The sequence below is a fragment of a genome, unplaced genomic scaffold (assembly GCF_019419815.1).
Source record: "Pyrus x bretschneideri cultivar Hongxiangsu unplaced genomic scaffold, Pyrus_bretschneideri_v1 Contig55, whole genome shotgun sequence".
NCBI classification, from domain to species: Eukaryota; Viridiplantae; Streptophyta; class Magnoliopsida; order Rosales; family Rosaceae; genus Pyrus; species Pyrus x bretschneideri.
The window spans coordinates 2,425,613-2,445,116 of NW_025999793.1; the positions used below are offsets into that span (position 1 = coordinate 2,425,613).

Consider the following 19,504-nt stretch of genomic DNA (forward strand, 5'->3'; position numbering starts at 1 on the left):
TTTGGTTGACTCGGAAAAGAAGGGATTCCCAGCAAAAGAACAGCCTTATCGTGTGCTTTTGTATCAACTAATGGAGAAAAGATTTGTCTATCCTGGTTGTATGCAACAACTGAGTTGGTCTTTTCTCTCGTGTAAGTGGAGATAACACAGATTCAAATCATTCAATCATCACATACAATGGATCGATACATCTCAGATTTTATTTGATGTTAGGGCTAGATTAACCGTCATATTGTCATACAATGTTATTAATTTACTTAAAATATAACACGTGTATGTATACTTCATTTAAATTCATATATTAATCATACACTGATTAATGTTAATATAGCACCATACATGTAACAATATTATCGTCACAGACAAGAATATTTCCGCCAAATGATATCTATTAGTATGAAATTCACTTGGTAAAACCTTTTTTTTATTTTTTATTTTATTTTTTTTCTGGCTGGATAATATCAGTCATGATAAGATGGTCAGCACAATGTCCTTGTAGCATTCCACTATGGTAGTATGCACGCTTGTCACTCCTCCATACAACCTCATCATGTTTGATCTTGTCCTTATGTCATCGGATAAAGATACAATTAAAATACAAATTGTGCTTAATTATTCGCGCATCGGATGCTACAAGCTACCAATCTCATGATCTAGATCGATTACTTGTCGACAATATGATATATGTCTCCAAATTATTAGGATTAAGGTACACTCCTTATTATATATATGTCCAGTACATATTGTTAAAGTTTTTGTTTAATTAAGTAACAACTTTATTGTCTCCATCTCTAAATGTATTTTTTTTTATATAATTAACAATATGTTTATATTAAGAGTGTGAATGAATAAATTAATATTGAACTCGCCATTTACGAAATTTGAAAATAAATAATTTCACTTACAAGTAAAGATAAATATCACTAGATCATATTACTAAAAGAATCTAAATCTATAAAATTACATGTAACATTTATAGATCAAACATCCATCTCTGGTAAAGGTAATTTGGTAACATCTTAATTTGTGATGACTTGAGTCAATTTAGTTCAAATAGTTTCATTATTAGTTTTAACCCTGAATATGTAATTAATTATTATTTAAGATTTACTCATATAGGAGAATTGTAAAGACTTTACACTGTTTTTTTTTTTTTTTGAACAAACGATATTATTTACATTAAAAGAGAGAGGGTGAGATTAGCCTCACAATGGGCTAGTAATAATGTGATTCAAATTCGCCTTTGGCGAGAATCGAATCGAATACCTCTCACTTACAAAAGAAGAAGAATACCACTAGACCGTGGTACTAAGTGACAACTTTATACTGTTTGGATGAGGAAAATAAACTTGAAATTTTGACAAAAATCAGAATTTATAAATTGATATGCGTCAATTCCCTTGTTTGGATTTATAAACATAGAAATTTAGAATTTCCATGTGGAAAAAAAAACTTGCATTTGAGGCCTATAATTCCTAAGTTTAAATTCTATGTAAATAGGTGTCATTTCCAATTTAAGAGTTTAAAAATAACAAATTTTGTATTCAAATTCAATTGTTCTTTTAAGTTAACAAAACAAAAAAATTGGGAAAGAAATGAACCGAAAATAGAAGAACTACTCCACAACTCTATATATCATTTATACACCGGCTAGTACACAGAAAAATTCCTAAAATAAATTGGTAAATTAAGTATAGAAATATAAACTAAATCAATTAAGAATACATGATGCATAATTACATATGAAGAAAAATTAATTTATGGATTGTGCTTCTGTGTATAGATGTAATCAATGTGAGCCGCAAGAGTTCTTCTCATCAGGCACTCATCTTCTCCAACTCCATCACAACTTTCCTCCACCATGGCTTTTTCTACCTCAACATCCTTCAACTACATTAATAAAACACAAATTAGCAAATTTTACCACAAAGTTACCTAGTTTATAATCTGGTTTTGGAAGAAATAAATTATAATTAGTGAAATAATTACCTCAGGTTGAACTTTCATGGCACTGACATCAGAAGAAGAAGAAGAAGAAGAAGAAGAAAGCAACGGCCGCGCCATCGTGCCGGATAATGTAAGGAAGAGGAGGAGGGCAACCACACTGAGGCTGGTGAGCTTGGACGACATGTTTGATTAAAACGATGAGATGTGAGCTAGCTAGCTGTATTAGATTGTGAGGAGAGACTGTATGGAGGACTATATATAGAAGTTGAAGAACATGGGAAGGGCAAATGTGGAATTTTGAAAATGAATCTGATGACTCGTTTCTGCCTACTATTAGCCGTTGACCATTTCTAGAAGGCTAGCTAGCCGCAATTGTATTTAATATTACGACAAAGCTTCCGCAACGGCATTTCGAATGGGGATGTCATAATGCCATTCGACTTGACAGATTTCTTTTAAAAAACGGTATTATTTATACTAAAGAGTAGGAAAGTGAGCTAAGTTTCATAATAAATTAGAAATAATGTGGTTCAAATTTATCTTTGGTAATAATCGAACATAAGACCTTTCTTATAAGTGAAGATTACTATTAGACCATAGTACTAAGTGACATAAAGAATAAATATTTTGCTCATTTGATATTTTAACTATAGATTAACTAAATCACTTTTTTTTTTCTTTTTTTTTTTTATACCAGAGAGAGTATGCCGAAGGAAATCTACTATTTCGGATACAGGTTTTTAACCATTTTAACTACAAATTCTTTCAAACCGTATAAAACTTAACATTTAACAATAAAGTATCCATTTGCACAACCAAAAACCTCCTAAACCAAAGATATTGTTTACGTATCACCTTTGCCACATTGTAATTTTTTTTTTTTTGGTCAATAACCACATTGTAAATTTAAGAGTTCTACACATGTCATTAACTCGTTACAAGTTGAACATATTTTTTAAGTCACATTAATATTATATAATCACAATTGATTGTCGATGATTATTTTGTTTTGAGTTAAAAAAGTTTCGAGTTTAAATTTAATGTGCGACAATTATTTAATAAACATTGAAGTGCAATCGCATATTTGATTCGATCACCGTCGGCGATGAGGTCTATCAATTTGCTACGAATTGTTTATTCAGTCTTTCTTTCATCCCCATCTCTAAAATCCAAACCATGCAAATGCTAATCAAATAATTAATTAGTAAATTATAATTAACACCTGCATGTGAAGTTGTGAACACAGGATTATTCTCCACGGGTGTATTTTTTGGTCACGGACCGACAGATTTAACGTACGCGTTCGTTGACAAAGTTGAAGGCACGTAAGCGAATAGTGCAAGCATGCACGTATGTTCCAAGAACCATGCATATAACATCTTTGTTTTTATCTAAAATTAGAGTAATTTAATGATATTAAAAATCGGATTAGTCCAAAACTGCACACGTGTATACGAATATTCTGTCCCCTCCAATGTCACCTGAAGGCTTCACGGGTGACGAATATTTAGTTGAATAAATCACCTAGTAGGTATTGCAGGATGTAATTAAGAATGTTCTATTTAATTAACTATTAAAAATACACACACAAAAGTGGGAAAGAGAAAAACTATTGAAAAATGTTTGGATTCTTCCAAGGTGATATGAACACATTACAATTAGGAAAATTGTTTATCTTTTTTTTAACAAACGATATTATGTACACTATGAGGTTGGGGAGTTGGCTAAACCTCACAATGGACTAACAATAATGTGATTCAAATTCGCATTTGATGAGAATCGAACCTAAAATATCTCATTAATTACAAGTAAAGATAAATATTACTGAATCGTAATACTAAGTGGCAAAAAAAAAATTGTTTGGGTTCTTACCCCATTTTAATGAAGTTTTTGGTTTTTACCGCTCATTTTGAACCTTATTAGTTTCAATGCTCAGCCACCTCATTTTGGAATTTAAAGTTATCGTATGCTTGTCACGTAACGAGAAAGATATAAATAACTTGCCGATAGGCATAAGCAAATGATAAATAAACTATGTGGGATTTTTCTGATTAATCTTCTTATATGCTAAACGTAGACCATTCTTTTGGAATTAATTATTAGTTGTTGGGTGTTGGTAGGGTTGGGTGGCTCAAAAGTATAAGGAGAAAAAGTAAGAATGTAGGCATGGCAATGGGAATGAAAAGAAGCTTCTTTTCGTCACCCCTTACAAAGCTTGCAGCCTTATAATATATGTCAAGTTAGATATAAGCGATATTCTACACTAAATTAATCTCAATTACGAAAATAGTAATTTAAATTTGGATGCTAAAAGAATAGTACACTGCCCTAGCTAACCTAACTTAATTCAAATCTGCAGTACAAAAAAGCCGAGAAAGGTACAATCTTCCAAAGAAAATAAAATTTCATTTGTATAATCTTCAGATAATTTGAATTTCACTATAATCTACCAAATGACAGAAATTGAATAAAAACATTGAACGAAATCCTACCAATATCTATTAAGTTAGAAAAACAGAGTACGACATGTTTCAAATATCATTTCTTCCATTTGTATTATTTGCAATCTACATGATTTCTGCATCACTATTGACTAGAAAGCTAATATGCTCCCCAAGACAGGAAACTTCGATGAAGGCAACGGCTCATCAAGTTAGCCGCAACAAACTTGTTTTTCAGCGACTCGCAACTAGCTTTTCATTGAAGTAGGTCGCTTCAACAGACGAAAAGAAGTCCCACACCAACTTCAAATGCTAAAAGCCACAGAAGTGGCGGTTCTCCGTAGAAAAACCAAATGGAAGTGATTCTTCTCAGGCCCGGCCACCCCCGAGAAACAAAAGACTACCGGAAAAAGAAGCAACCTCTGTATTGTGTATACAATGAAACCCTTGGCCACACAAAAGAAACAAATATGCTCAAGCTCAAGAAGGCAAGGAAGAGACCGGAAAAATAGTTTAACAGAAAGCCTGTTAATGGTTAAAACTAGATGGAAGTAGTACAGCATGATGCAGCTAATTCTTAGTAAAAGAAAAAGGAAATAGCTCTTTTCGAACTAAATATATAGCACTAGAAGTTCTAAGATTGTAAGGAAAACATATATTTCACAATATTAAGAAAAGTTTAAACATGGGTATAACCAAGTTGGAGGATGAAACAACTACCGACTTTCCCCAACATTGCCAAATTCCCCATCTTCTAGCTCCTCACGATCACCACTTCTACGAGAACCATTCCGGTGATCTCTTTTATGTCTTCTATGTCTGCTTTCGGAATCTGATTCAGGACCAGGTTCCTGCTGTGACATCACGATTAGAAATGAGCTAAACTTTACATCAATGTTTAGATAATAAATCAAATGAAGAGTCACAATTATTTCTCAACATACCCGTCTTGATTTCTTGTGGTCGCTGCTAGATCTGTGAGATTTTCTAGACCGATCATTCTCATTTCCATTCCCATGATCTTCATCACTATGATGCCGCTTCCTATGTCTCCTATTATCATCATGTCCTGACCTCTTTTTCTCTTTGGACTCGTGAATATCCATTGCATCAGCTATTTCATTGTCTGCTCCATCTTTCTTGTTGTGTTCCTCGTTTTCTCGTTCATATTCCACCTCTTTTTCCCTTCTTGGTTTCGCCCTCCTTTTGTCTCTTTCTTCTCTCTCCTTTTCCTTCCTTGCCTAGAGGGTGTAATATAAAAGGAATTCATAGATTCAAATTCAAGGTTTCATTCCACATCGAATAGCGAATAAAAGCTTATACATCAAACAGATATGGATTTACAAATAATGTGATCCAGCTAATTAGTACCTTTTCCTCCTTTCTTTTTCTCTCCTCTTTTGCTTGTTCTTTCAGTTGCATTACATGCTTTTCAAATATCTCCTTGCAGAAGTTCTCATCACCAATGCCACTACACATGCATCTAACATAATCAGGGAAGAGGATAGTATTTATTGAAGACTAACAAAGCCAAAACAAACGTATCCAGTGACAAGAAATATGCCGAACTTAACTTTCCCGTTATACTTTAATTTCAGTTTCTTCAAAATTTTGTTTATTTTCCAAATTTTCTTCTCTACGGCCCTAAACATCAGGCTAGACAATAGAGATCTCTCAGATATTAAACTTTAGGCCCAAAAGTGATAGTTAAAGCAGATACATTATGAGTCACAAAATTGTGCTTCAAATTAACCATAGTTTGTCACCACATAAAATCAAGGGTGAACTGCCAATTTAGTCCCTGAATTAGCTCCTCTGTGAAAATTAGGTCTCTAAACTATTTTTTTCAGAAAAATCAGTCCTTGAACTATAAAAATCTGTCAATTACATCCCTAATATTATATTCGAAGCTACTATATTCAATTTTCTGTCAATTTCAGTCACATTACTTGCATGTGATGCATATTGGAGGGTAGACTGGTAGTTTTTCAAAAAGTAATAGTGTATGGAGTTAACTTTGGAGGGTAAATTGGTAGTTTTTCATAAGAAATAGTGTAAGTTAACTTTGGAGGGTAAATTAGACGTTAGATCCGCAACCTATATGAAATGTTAAGGGCTTATAGGCGAAAAAATGACGGCATTACACTCTAAAGTGTGTCTATTGACTTAAGTTGACGAACCAACAACAACAACAACAACAACAACAAAGCCTTTTCCCACTAAGTGATGTCGGCTATGTGAATCCTAGAATGTCATTGCGCTTGGTTATGTGTCATTTCATCCGTTAGATCCAAGTACTCTAAGTCTTTTCTTAGAGTCTCTTCCAAAGTTTTCCTAGGTCTTCCTCTACCCCTTCGGCCCTGGACCTCTGTTCCGTAGTTGCATCTTCTAACCGGAGCGTCAATAGGCCTTCTTTGCACATGTCCAAACCACCGTAACCGATTTTCTCTCATCTTTCCTTCAATTTCGGCTACTCCTACTTTACCTCGGATATCCTCATTCCTAATCTTATCCTTTCTCGTGTGCCCACACTTAAGTTGACAAAATATTGGATAAAATAGCTTTGAATATAATAGTAGGGATGAAATTAGCAATTTTTAATGAATTTAGGGACTGATTTTCCCCCAAAAAAAATAATTCAGGGACCTAATTTTCATTGAGGTGATAATTGAAGGACTAAATCTACACTTCACCTAAAATTCACATACCAAAAACACTATTATAGCACAAAACATAGTTGGAAGGTGATTCAAGTTGTTACGTGTAATAAGCTATACCTGTACTCTTGACTAATTTCAAGAAGTGGTTTGTAGTCCTCCCACTTGGAAGATGGAGTTATCTCCTGCAGCAAATAATGAATCAGAAAGATGACAAGATTTCAAACCAAAAACTAGAAGATAATATTGAAAGATATTCTACTGGTGCCAATTGCCAAACCATTAGGAAAATAACAGAATCATAAATACCAGAAATTGGAACACAGCATGCCACACCTTGATAGAAGATAAAAGATGAGAGAAGTCCTCTGCAAGACGTTTAAGCTTTTTAGCTTCTTTCTCCTCCTTTTCCCTCACTCGTTCCAGTAACTCATTGAAAACTAGCTGCAAGGCAGTTGAAAATCACATAAGATCATTGCAGCACATTTACCAAAACAAAGCACTTATTGTAGGATGAAAGGGAAAAATAAAAACAATGGATCATTAAAAATTAAATTGTCAACAGAGAACAGAGTTTTCTTGCCACACGGAAACTTCGCCACTCTGGTTGACATTTCAAACATCAATATGAAAGAATATACTTGCACATAGTGATGTTTTCCTATGTGTTATATTCCTTGAAACTTCTTGAATGCTTATAAGTTATATCTACCTCATCCTAAAGCAGTGAAAAGTTCATCTAAAATTCATCCATGACAACTTGACTGGCAAAGACTGAAAATTTGGAACAATGGCATTGATTTAGTTTAAGAATGCATATGGTAGCTTCATCATGACTAGGGAATTATATCTGAGGTTGAGTAAATGTAGCAACCTTCTTTGGAATATGTTCTTGGATGCTTTTTTGAAAAATTGGTACATTGGTTACTGAAGTGTAGGCACGATTTTAAAAATTACAAGCAAATACATTGTTACCTATAACTGATGTGTTGACCAGTGTTTGTCCATGGTGGTTTCCACAAATCATTAACTTTAGTTATTTAGATGATTCTCAAGAGCAATGATCCACACGATGAAAGCTAATATCCATAAGAGAAATTCTAAGGTCCAATGACCAAACTACATGCCCATCCAACCACCCAACCAATGTATTTTGGTTCCAAAAACCCCGTGTGGTCCTACATCTGTGTGTGCTACCGTATTTAGCAGCCGAAGGAAGAATCTCTCCCATTAAAGACTTCTCAAGTTTAAATATCGTAATATTTGTTTGAAGTCTAAATGTACCTTTAAGTTGGCATCTGATATCGGTGGAGTGCCAATATCATTTGATAAAACAGTTTTGAAGTCTTCAAACTTCCAAGTTGATGTAAGCACGACCTAAAAGCAACCACGCATTAGATATCTAATGATAGTAGAAAATATAAACAAGAAAAATCTGAGCAATCAAACCTTTCCCAATTTCACTGCATCTTTTATTCGAGTTTTGTCCTCCTGATACTGTAAAAGAAATAGGCAAGATTTCTAGTTTGTAAGCAACTAAGAACTAAACTAAAGATTCAAGAAAAAACAGTAAGATGCCTTACTCATGCATTTAAAAAAAAAAAAAAAAAGCTTAACTACAACTTTTTTAATATTGTTACAGGAAAAGAAAGAAGAAATTCTTGCTGAAATGTAATTACAGAATCAAACTGAAGGGACCCAAACATGGAAACTTAAACCAAATAGATTCATAGGGAAAGGTGACGAATCGTCATTGGAGGACAGATTTATAGATCCTGTTTCATTTTAAGAAATATAAAAAAGGCAAGGTATAGTTTAATTACTTGTTTCGTTAGTTCCTCAACAACATCATCGAACAAATCTTTTGGAGTAGCACCGGAGGCGTTTGATGCAACTGCCAGATATGCAGTTAGGTCTTTCACCTAAAGAGGACAGAAGAAAAGGGGAAAAAAAGGGAGTTCAAAACATGATATAACAACATGATAGCAGCTAAATTAAGTGTAGCTGGAAAAAAAATTATGTTTTCATCACAATTTTGAATTTTTCAGAGGAAATAACGTTACAGATACAGGGAAAAAGGTATATTAACCTTCATGCAGTAATCACGCCACTGAGTTTTGAATGTAAGAGTGCCTTCCGTGAGATGTTCTTCCATTAATTTGCGGAACTCATCGCGGTTTTTACGTTCTGCCTTTCTCAATTCTTCCTATTCTCCAAGAAAACCCAAATAAAAAAAATTGTCCATTTGAACATAAACATATAGATCAATGTCAGCACAGTCAAACAATAAAGAACCTTCTGTATCCTCTTCTGCTCCTCCTCTTCCTTTTGTAGATCCAGCAAATATTCCTGTGAACAACATTTTACAATAAGCTTCAACATCCGGTTGGAAGTATAACTCGATAAATGAGAAGCATTACCTGGAAAATTTCCAAACGATCAATTTTTTCAAGACGTGAACATCTTTCATCAGCCTCTAAACGATCTTGAACTTTTCTCCACTGGATGTTTGCCTAAATGAGAAGGTGATGCCAAGATCCATAAGTTTTAATGGCAAAAGAACCCCATGAATACAAAAGAACCATGCTAAAAGAGAACCTTGATGAAATCACAAGATTCCAAGAATCTCCTGTATTCCAATACATTGCGCTTACGTTCCTCCTGTGCTTTTGCTCGTTCCTGTTCCAAATCCAGTTTAACAGCAATAAGAGCAAATTTACTTAGAATCTATGATCTTCAAAGCACCAAATGATAATGGGCATCAAATGTCAATTTAAAGTACTTCCACACTATGTTAATAGATACTATCACAATGAGGACGAATGGAAAAAATGGCAAGGTTACATTTGTAGCACCTAATTTATGAGGTCAGTCTTATCTAAAGCTCTGTTTGTCAGCTAAGAATAGCCATTCAAAAATCAAGCTTTAAAATGAGCAAATCTCAATATATCCATGCCTTTATCTGTACATAAATACAGGCATACAAATATACACACTGGAAAGTGGAAACACACACAAATGCACACCAAGTCTTAAGGAGTCAACTCAGGTACAATAGTTAGACAAGCAAGGATTCCTCAGCAACATCCCAGCCTGAAGTTGCTCAATGCCAATGTACGTTTTGCAACTAAGGGATGTAAACATCCACAACATGCATATAAATGTTACATATACAGGAGAAAAATGGCAGATAATTACTTTCTTTTGGAGTTCCTCAATATAGTCTTCAAACATCTCCCTGCGATCTCTATCCCGTTCAACAGCTTTGAAACGTTCATCATTTTCAAATATGCTCTCTACTTTTCTGTATGATAATTCAACCATCAGTCTTATACATACATATAGGTATCAAACTGTCTATTAACCACACATTAGAAACAGAAGAATATTGATACAAGGAAAGACAGACCCCCATCTTGCAGATGATGTTAACTCTGAGCATTCCTGCAAGGAATTCAAGCCATGAATAAATAAATGAGACAAAGCATATAATTTCTATGTAGAGAAGAAGAATTTGAGGGGAGCAGATAACAACGTACTTCCAGCATTGTTTTGAATTCATCCCGTGCCTTTTTCTGTTTGATACGCCTCTCCTCAGCCTCCTGCTTTTTCCTTTGTACCAAGAACTGAAGCATAATAACAACATTAGTGATTATTTACAGGCATATAGATATACAGTGAATTGTTAGCAGCACCAATTATATACCCTAAGAGTGATTGAAACAATACACATCTATAACTTAATAAGAATCCCATACAGGACTGTCAGGATTTAATGGTAACCTCAGTGTAAAAAAAATCCATGGATCCAGTACTTGAGAGTTGACCACTACGTGCCAAAGTCTAGAAGATTGAGACAATACCACATCCCCTTCCCAGTAACTCACTTTCATGAAACCACTACTAGGTATATGTATTAATTTCTTTGATACGAGTGCACACAACAATGTGAAAGATTTACCTCATTAAAAGCTTGCTTCCGCTCTCCAAGTGTTTTAAGAGCACCATATCTCTTGTCATTAATTATCACTCTCATGGCCTGCTAATTTTCAGGATTATATCATGAACTTTTAACAATATTAGCGAAAAAACTGAGAGCATATATGGCAATAATTGAATTACCCGATCCCAAGTCCAATCAGAACCAATATTTGTAGACTCAAGGAGCGCTTTAAATGCATTTTTGGCCTCCTGAAAAAGAAAGAAGGTAAATAATAAGGGTATTGCCATGAAAGTAACAATGACAGAAACTGAAATGCATTCAAATTTGAGAAAGCAACAATGAAAGAGAACGCAGTGTCTCAAAATTTGAAATTATTTGTACCAGTTTATTTTCATATGGTATGGGTTCCCGATCAACTGATTTTTCTTCAGCAGCAATATCATTAATCTTCTTTCCCATTGCATCATCCTTAGCTTCCTGCAACACCTCGCTATATAAGTTGCTAGAAAAGTATGTCAGGAATTCAAAAACTACAGAAGAAACCTAAGAAATACCTCATTCTCCTGAGCAGGAACTCCATCAGCAGAACTATCAAAATCCTGAGCTGATATTTCCCTACAAATAGGGCGCAAGAAAAGTCAGATTCTCGGAATACATGCCAAATATACCTCCTCCAAATGCAAACGAAAATTTCATTAAAAAAACCAGTTAATGACAGTACATTGGTTCTGCAGCAGCATCGTTGATTGTGACAGCAGCTTCAGTACTTCCCATAACAGTGGCAGATGGTGCAACAGGTGTCTGAACTTCACTGGGATTTTCTTTCAAAGGAGAGTCCACAACAGGTGAGGCAGATGTTCTTGATGGTACAGCAGTTTGAATATCACCAGTGGCAACAACTGGTGCCACCGAAACAGGGCTTGATTTTACTTGAGCAGTACCGATTGAAGTATCAGCTTCAGCTACAGAGGGGGAAACAGTGACTGTGGCATGATAATCACCAAGCATTTCCTGTTGTATTTCCTTCACAGACGCCTTTTCTACTAGCTCTCGAGCCAACTTTAATAAATAAATAAAAACATATTTTTTAGAGGATTAGTGGGAGAAAATTAAAAAAAAAACTGAAAAACTATAAAAGGTTGAGGGAATGATGAATGGCATAAGCGAATGGGTTGGAACAAAAACCTTCAGTTCCTCAGGCATAGTCCATCTTGATTCTTTGGTGACCTTGTTGTAGTAATACCTGCAACATTTGCATGTAGGATGAAGTAAGCAAGTGCAATTGTGAACTTGCGTTGATGACTTTCTCAATGCAAAAATACCAATTACTCACTTTCTTCCATCAGGACTGGTAAACTCCTTCCAGTTTGTTGATGCATCTGCCCTCTGTCCCAGTGAAGATACTAAATAAGTCGAATCTCTATCTTAAATAATACTTTCTCCCAAACAAGAATGCTAGAGAAAGGAAGGGCAGGAATAAAACAATAAGAACCAAAGTTCTTACAGCAAAAGCATAAACAGCACTACAGTCCTAATAAAAATTTTAAAACTATTCAATTTTATCCTAATCCAGCACAACAAAGAAGACGCGTGACGATGACTCTCTCTCTCTCTCTCTCTCTCTCTCTCACGCACACAAAGGTGTACATGTATTGAAGAAGACATTAATCAGCACATTTCAGTAAAAATATACGAGAGAGAGCCAATGGAGAAGATGTAATTCGAAAACCAAATGATATTAAGTCTAAAATAGTTCTAGTTTTCATCCTAACATTAAAGCACGCAGACAAAAGTTGCTTAAGGTCAACAATGGATGAATTTCACCTGAAACTGTCTAATAATACCCATAACTCCCTCCATTGCCCCTAGAACTAACAGCTAATACAAATTTTAAAAATGGTGGGGGATTTTGACTGGTGGGTGTGGCTAGGGGTTGATGTTCCTTTTTATTTTACTACTATTATCCAAATGAAATTTTAAAGTTTAAATAATTAAAAATAAAAATCTATTGATTTTAGATCAATTAATGAATAGTTTAATATGTTTTACCTGTAAACAGACAAAATGGACTAAGATTGTTTATGTTTGGAAGCACCTAACAAATTGATAACATAGTGACAAAAAAGGTCTTTAACCCTTACCAACTTGCAACATCAACTTATGCAAAGGCCATTCTAATATAGAATCCCAATGATAAAAGTCGCCAAAGCTATTGAAATAATCAGCCATTGCAACAGCCATTGCAACCTTCTTATCCTCTATGGCACTAAAGATTACACACGATTTAAAGGACAAACCCCAAACGATATGAGGCCAAACCCTTCAAACTACAAGGAAGATAGTAAATTTTTTTAAAAACTCAAATAAGATATCTTTTATACCATAATGAGGGATGAGTAGCGATCAGAGCCAGGTTTTTGAAACTGGAAACACAACATATGCATGTATAAAAGAAAGATTATGCTTATGCAAGTTATGGGGTCAGTTTTCGAGTTTCTTATCAGTGTAAATGTGAAATATGATAATTTATTCAAATAGTATGCACTAAGAATTGAACAGACAACATATCACACCAATGTAGAGCAAGCAACAAAGACCCACAGCATATCCTACCTCCCAATAGATTGGCACGGTATGTACCGGTAACCATCTTTAAAGCTATGGACATCGCCCAATGCAGAAATGGATGAAGAATAAATTGAAAAAAATTCTTAAAAAGGAATTAAATCACCATTAACACTGTTTCTAGGACTAATGCAAATAGAAAACAGCAGAAAACAAAACTCATAATACCCTGGAAGCGCTTACCAAAAGAGAATACCTTCGAATTACGTCAAACACTAAATGATTAAGAATATGACAAGAAGTAAAGATGCAAGTCATTTACCAGAACTTGTATACTGAACAAAAAAGATTAGGTAAGATGATACAATTACCATGAAACTCAGATAACGATTATTGAGAGACTCATTTTGTGTATTCTTTTAAATTTACTAACTACATGTCTGTAGCCTAAAATTCTAAATCTTGTCAAGTAATTCCAAAACCAAAACAGCATTCTGTACGTACTAAATATTCCCCTTACAAAAGCTGTAGGATTTTCCAGAACAACAATTTTTCCATTAACGCTTCCCCTTTTTTTGAACTCTTGGGATATAAGACAATAGTTGGCCTGCATCCTAAGAGATTAAACTTTCCTGGATAGTGGTTGATACCAAAGCATTAGGTTTTAAACCCTTGGGACTGCAACCTCTCAATTTAAGAGTTCCACATGTTGGGTTCTCCACTGGTCAAGACAGGCCCACATGTGAGGGGGAGTGTGAATATTAAAAAAAAAAAAAAAAAAAAGACATCCTAACAGTATAAACTTATGAGAATAGTAACCAACAGAATTTTTGGGAACTTAGCACCATAGTTGATCCAATTAAAATAAATAAAGTTGCAAAAAATGACTTATCGCAACAAGTCAATGTAAGCAGAAAAGCTTAATAACTAATGGTCCAACCAGGCCCTCGACATTGGTAACCTTGCAATAAAATTACAAAATCGTGGGTTCCTGCTTGAGAGGAACTCCAGTAATGAGCTAAAGTTTCACCAGACTTCATAAAAGTTTGCATTCAGTGTACAAAAATGAAAGACATTTCACTCACAAGTAACTTGATAAATCAAACCCAGCAAGAATAGCATCAACACGGGAAGGAAACACACAGACAAGCTCACAATTTCACGGAAATGAAAACTGTCAATTGATATCACTAAAAATTTAAAAAAGGACACCTGGAAAAGCAAGTTAGTTGCATGACTCACCTCCATAGGTGTCATCAGTTCCAAAGGCTTCTCCCAAGTAGATAATGCTGTCCTCCTGTTGTAATAAAATCTGAAGAGTTCATACAGCACAGAATATATTCAATTAGCAAGAGTGACCCTTGAAAAGTGCAGATCAGCCAAGTAATCACTAAAGCACAACATTCTAACAAAACAAAGAGTACAATACAAATATGTGGAAAAGTAAGACTAATTACTTTCTTCCATCAGCAGATGTATGCTCTCTCCACTCTGCTGCAGTCCCTCCGGCCGGGGGAGGTCGAACACCTGTTTCCTGAAGTTTTAAAGGATAATGAACATTAGCAATAAATGATCATAGATAACTGAGAAGCATGACAACTAGGCTCCAAGCTGAAGAATTCTTACTGGAGCATTGGAGGTGGTTACAGCAGGCCTTTCACTGGCTTGCTGCAGAGATGTAACTTGTCCCTCAGATGAAACACTGGTTGCATGCGATTGAGGTATAGACTGATACTGGGTGGAGTCATTGAAACTTCTTGGTATTTGACCATAAGAAGAAGTTGCAAACTGCATAAGTGCAAGTTATGAATTCAAGGCCTAAAGAATTTCAAGTAAACCAAAAGGTCAACCAAGAACACTCATGAAACTCACAGTATATGATGAAGGGACAGCTGCTCGTGGGCCACCTAAGTTAGGCATGACGTTATTTGGAGCTTGTGAATTAGGCTGAGGTAGAGGCAACTCAGATGCAAAATTCCTGTTAGGCTGAGCAACTGGCAATGGAATTGCCTGTGATGGAGGCATACCATGACCTGGCTGACCAGACCTTGGAGGTAGATGCTGCATTGGTTGTGAGAACTGGGGTTGGTGATTTGGGGGAGGCAGCCTAACATTCATCAATGGAGCACCCCTGCCAGCATGCTGAAAGTTTTGAGAAGCCACAGGAATGAACTCCTGCGAATGTGGTGTTGGAACTACTGGGCGGAACTGTAGCATAAAATTAAATTGAAAGGGATTATTTTAATTATAAAAATTAATATTGTACAGGTGACACAAATATTCGTCAAGAAGAAATGTGTTACTTGAAAAGACATGGGTGGCAGACTTCGAGGAGGATCAACAGCACCAACTATAGGAGGCCGAAGAGGCTATACAAGGAAAAGAAAATGGAGAAGTTAATTAGCAAAGCATAATTGGCCACATCTATTTTTATAATTTTTTCTTTTATGGAATCAAAAGCTTTCATCCTTTTTGAAAGTTACATGTATTTTTTAAAAGAAATTCAAGTACAGGAAAAAGTATAACCAGTAAAATTATGAAAGGTAAATGGGTGGGTTTTTTTGTAAAAAGAAACAAATTATATTAAGAACAGAGGAAAATGCGGAAAGGAAGGCAGTAGTCAAGAAGACCATGGAGGAAAATCAAAATATTAAATATATCGGAGAATGGAACTTAGTCACTTCACATGCATAAGAACCTATGAAGATATAAGAAAAGCCTTGATGCATGAAGCTAAGATGCCATGACTGCCTTAAGCTATATGGAATGTAGATAAAAAGTAATGGCCTCAAAAGAATCCGAAAAGATCACCCTTCATCTCTAAGTGGCGGGAAATATAGATTAAAGAAACACACACACTGAGCATCAAAGAAAAACAAAAAAATTTGTTTTAAAATCTAGGTGGTTTACAAATTACCTGTAGACCTGAAAATTGAGGGTTATTGGCCATTTCACTAAGATACAAGCCTCTGAAAGCAACTGCAAAGACAATAAACATCATTAGAATCTTACAGAATCAAGGGAGCATGTTAGGATGGACACTTCAAATTATCAAGTACTTATCGTCAACAATCCACATAATGGAAATTACACCAAACATACAGCCGTATATGATTTGATCCAGTCTGCAAAGAAAACTGAAACCTAAACTTTGTGGCATTGAGGGTTGCAGATTCGGAAAGATGTTCGTTAAATGATCATTGCTAAGAAGAGATATTAAGACTAAACTACACTCTAGAGGCAATGCACAGAAAGATGAAACAAGAAAAAGAAGGGTAAAGGTAGAGTAGTACCAAATTATAATATGATAGCAGGAAGTCCTCTATGATGGTTGATATGCGCAACAAAGACTTAATAAGCACTGCACCAAAGAGTGATCCAATTCAAGTTCAAGGAATCAAATCTGCAACAAAAAAACAAAAACAGAGTAACCCAGAAAGTTATGAAACAAATACTAAGTAACCATTTTTATCTTGCAGTTAGGAGACAACGAACTATTTAAAAAAAAAAAAAAAAAAAATTATTGCTAACTGAAAAATACAATTTTCTACTGCTTTACAAGAACAGATTTTGAAAACTCAATAAAAAAAAAGGATTAAATTCTCAGAAAAGCCAAATACACAGATATTTTCTACTGCTTTACAAGAGTCAAGAACAGATTTTGAAAACTCAATAAAAAAAAGGATTAAATTCTCAGAAAAGCCAAATACACAGATATTTTCCAGAAAGCAAAATGTAGGCTGTGACACTGCCACCACCAAATCCAAAACCAACCCAGAATGTCAATCCAATCAAATTAAAATCCCTAAAGTTTCAAATTTAAGAATCCCAATTAAACAAAAACTGACCTAATTAATTGGATATCCCAACGAGGACAATTGAAGCCGGAGATACATACAGTATCTACATACATATGTTGGAAACTGCAAAAGAATTTTGATTCATCCGACAGCCATGGAATTCAAGCGTGATAATAATCACAAAGATAATAAAAATTAGGATGAAATTTGAAGGAAAAATCGTACCAGCTCAGTGATGAAAGCTATGGGGTGAAGCACGTGAGAACTTGAAGCCTCCAAGCGTTATCGATCTCGCCCGTCGCAGCTTTTATTTTTCTTTTATTTTTTTTTTGGTCTGAATTTTGCAGCTTTAACTAAAACGCAAAATTTCAACCTAGTCCTCGGTAACTTGGCGGTTTATGATGCGGCTGCCCCTCTTAATGCGGTAAATTTTATTTGGCGCATATGTTGTGGTAAGATTTTAATTAAACCGTTTTGACCGTGGTGCATGTGGATTAGACTACTTGTTGTCAATAGCGTCATTCCGTCCCGTCATCTCTCTTTGAAATTTGATACAATGAATGCTTATATCTTTTTATACTCAAGTTTGAATTTCTTTTTTGTAGATTTAGTAGTTTAGATAAAATGACATTTTTTTTTGTGTTTTTCAAATGGTTACGAATATAACTATAAGTTGCAACAACCATAGGGTATATGTGAATTCTTTTTTTTTTCTCCCATTTTGGAGAATACAAATAATAATGAATTGTTTGATGATGTATATCAAAAGAATATTCTTACTAGTGACTTAAAAGACATTTTATTTTATTAAGGAAGATAGTCAATATTAGAGTCAACTAACTGCCCAAATATGTAATTTAAGAGAGATCTAATTTTGACTATGCATTAAAATAAAGTTTAAGATTTATAGATCTTGGAATACAAGTAAAACTTTCAGTGGCCAAAAACACAAGGTTTAAGACTCTAGGGTGCAAAATGTGGGTTGAAAAACTTCAACTTTAGAACAAGATTAGTGCTTGTTCACCATTTAATAACATATAAAAATGGGTTTGAGTTCAACTCGACGGAATTCGAGTTGAATGCAAAGGCCAAAGAGGTTCTGAATCTTCTTATTGAACTCAAATCCTTACTTAAACTATTTTTTTATTTTTTTGAAAAGAGTATGATATTCATTTATTGGAAGAGAATAAGTACAAATAGGAGGATAGTGTGCATATAAGGGCCTTGATAAAAACCTGTTAGAGATTTCAACCTGGACGAGAGAAAAAGAACGTTGTGCACAAATAGCTTAAATAGCTATCTATCCTCAAATAAGCAGTAAATTATAACTTGCTAAAATAGAAAATCATGCAGAGTTTTCGTCCAACAATACATCCATTAGAAGATCTGGTGACCCACCAATCCAAGTCTTCTCACCAGTTGGTCCAAGATCACTTCACGTAAGGCGAAGAGCGACAACATTGGCCTGGCGAAGAATCCAGCTAACCTAGGCATGTGAGAAATCCGATAGGTAAGCACGGAGATCCAATAGGCCTCTGCAAACTAGAGGATGTCGATGACCCCATACTCAAGAACACACTTGAATGAATTGAAGGTAGATGCTAGCGCAAACGCTATGTTATTCGAACAGTATTTCCGTCCTCAAGTTCCCCAAGGCCCTTGTCTTGATTAATTAATATTAATTAATAGTAATATTATAGTTTAATCATCAAGCCTAAGCCTTCAATCCATTTCTAAATGGTCCAAGTTCTAATTACTAAGAAAAAGGAACAAGTCTATATAAAGGCTAGTGAAAAAATACTGTTAACCAATGTGAGACAAGAAGATTTCAAACTCCTGCACATCATCATTGCGCCCTCGAAAATGCGAGCACTGCTCCTCAACGTGATCTACCATCCCACAAATTAAGCATGTTAGGGCTAATTTCTCATTATGTACCGAAACCTCAACATGTTTACCATCTATTTGAATTAGTATACTGCGACGGAGAGGCTTCGAAATATATCTACCACCATTCGGATACGAAGAACGCTTCCATTCACACCATATATCCTGCTTTGGTGTGTCACTACTTACGTACCCAGGTGGTTCCCCAGAAATTGGCCCATTTGTCGGGTCACATAAGCCAGTGGTTGTCTTTTGACCTGCATC

General features: G+C 35.0%; 2 protein-coding genes across 10 annotated transcripts; both read right to left on the reverse strand.

Moving 5' to 3' along the window:
• Window positions 1-1,607: 1,607 nt before the first annotated feature.
• LOC125470998 (phytosulfokines-like) lies at window positions 1,608-2,181 on the reverse strand. Its single transcript, XM_048570854.1, has 2 exons — window positions 1,990-2,181; window positions 1,608-1,890 (listed from the first exon to the last, which is right to left on the reverse strand). Exons 1-2 carry the CDS (start codon window positions 2,128-2,130, stop codon window positions 1,759-1,761), a joined length of 273 nt encoding a protein of 90 aa, XP_048426811.1. The 5' UTR covers window positions 2,131-2,181; the 3' UTR covers window positions 1,608-1,758.
• Window positions 2,182-4,333: 2,152 nt separating this feature from the next.
• On the reverse strand, window positions 4,334-17,736 carry LOC103928081 (pre-mRNA-processing protein 40A-like). 9 transcript variants are annotated; one of them, XM_048570780.1, is made up of 32 exons: window positions 17,579-17,736; window positions 17,402-17,476; window positions 16,847-16,914; window positions 16,471-16,532; window positions 15,857-15,922; window positions 15,426-15,761; window positions 15,180-15,341; window positions 15,011-15,087; window positions 14,796-14,865; window positions 12,322-12,374; window positions 12,174-12,231; window positions 11,710-12,047; window positions 11,543-11,603; window positions 11,370-11,465; window positions 11,168-11,236; window positions 11,007-11,084; window positions 10,585-10,671; window positions 10,455-10,489; window positions 10,244-10,349; window positions 9,644-9,724; window positions 9,466-9,558; window positions 9,341-9,394; window positions 9,135-9,251; window positions 8,869-8,967; window positions 8,495-8,542; window positions 8,330-8,422; window positions 7,382-7,489; window positions 7,166-7,230; window positions 5,760-5,859; window positions 5,333-5,629; window positions 5,109-5,242; window positions 4,334-4,834 (listed from the first exon to the last, which is right to left on the reverse strand). In XM_048570780.1, exons 4-32 carry the CDS (start codon window positions 16,501-16,503, stop codon window positions 4,789-4,791), a joined length of 3,060 nt encoding a protein of 1,019 aa, XP_048426737.1. In that variant the 5' UTR covers window positions 16,504-16,532; window positions 16,847-16,914; window positions 17,402-17,476; window positions 17,579-17,736; the 3' UTR covers window positions 4,334-4,788. The 9 variants fall into 9 exon arrangements, with proteins under 9 accessions (XP_048426737.1, XP_048426740.1, XP_048426734.1 ...); XM_048570783.1 differs by having other exon boundaries at window positions 5,109-5,239; window positions 16,847-16,956; XM_048570777.1 differs by having other exon boundaries at window positions 16,847-16,956.
• Between the last annotated feature and the right edge of the window lie 1,768 nt (window positions 17,737-19,504).

What these genes read in the sequence shown, in the direction of transcription:
- LOC103928081 (XM_048570780.1), bottom strand. Translation starts at nt 16,503, where the DNA reads ATGGCCAATAACCCTCAATTTTCAGGTCTACAG. An exon ending in TTGAGGAACTAACGAAACAA is followed by an intron (nt 8,543 to 8,868) that starts GTAATTAAACTA and finishes TTTCTTTTACAG; the next exon opens with TATCAGGAGGACAAAACTCG. An exon ending in GGCAATGTTGGGGAAAGTCG is followed by an intron (nt 4,835 to 5,108) that starts GTAGTTGTTTCA and finishes TGTGTGGCCAAG; the next exon opens with GGTTTCATTGTATACACAAT.
- LOC125470998 (XM_048570854.1), bottom strand. Translation starts at nt 2,130, where the DNA reads ATGTCGTCCAAGCTCACCAGCCTCAGTGTGGTTGCCCTCCTCCTCTTC. An exon ending in CCATGAAAGTTCAACCTGAG is followed by an intron (nt 1,891 to 1,989) that starts GTAATTATTTCA and finishes TTATTAATGTAG; the next exon opens with TTGAAGGATGTTGAGGTAGA.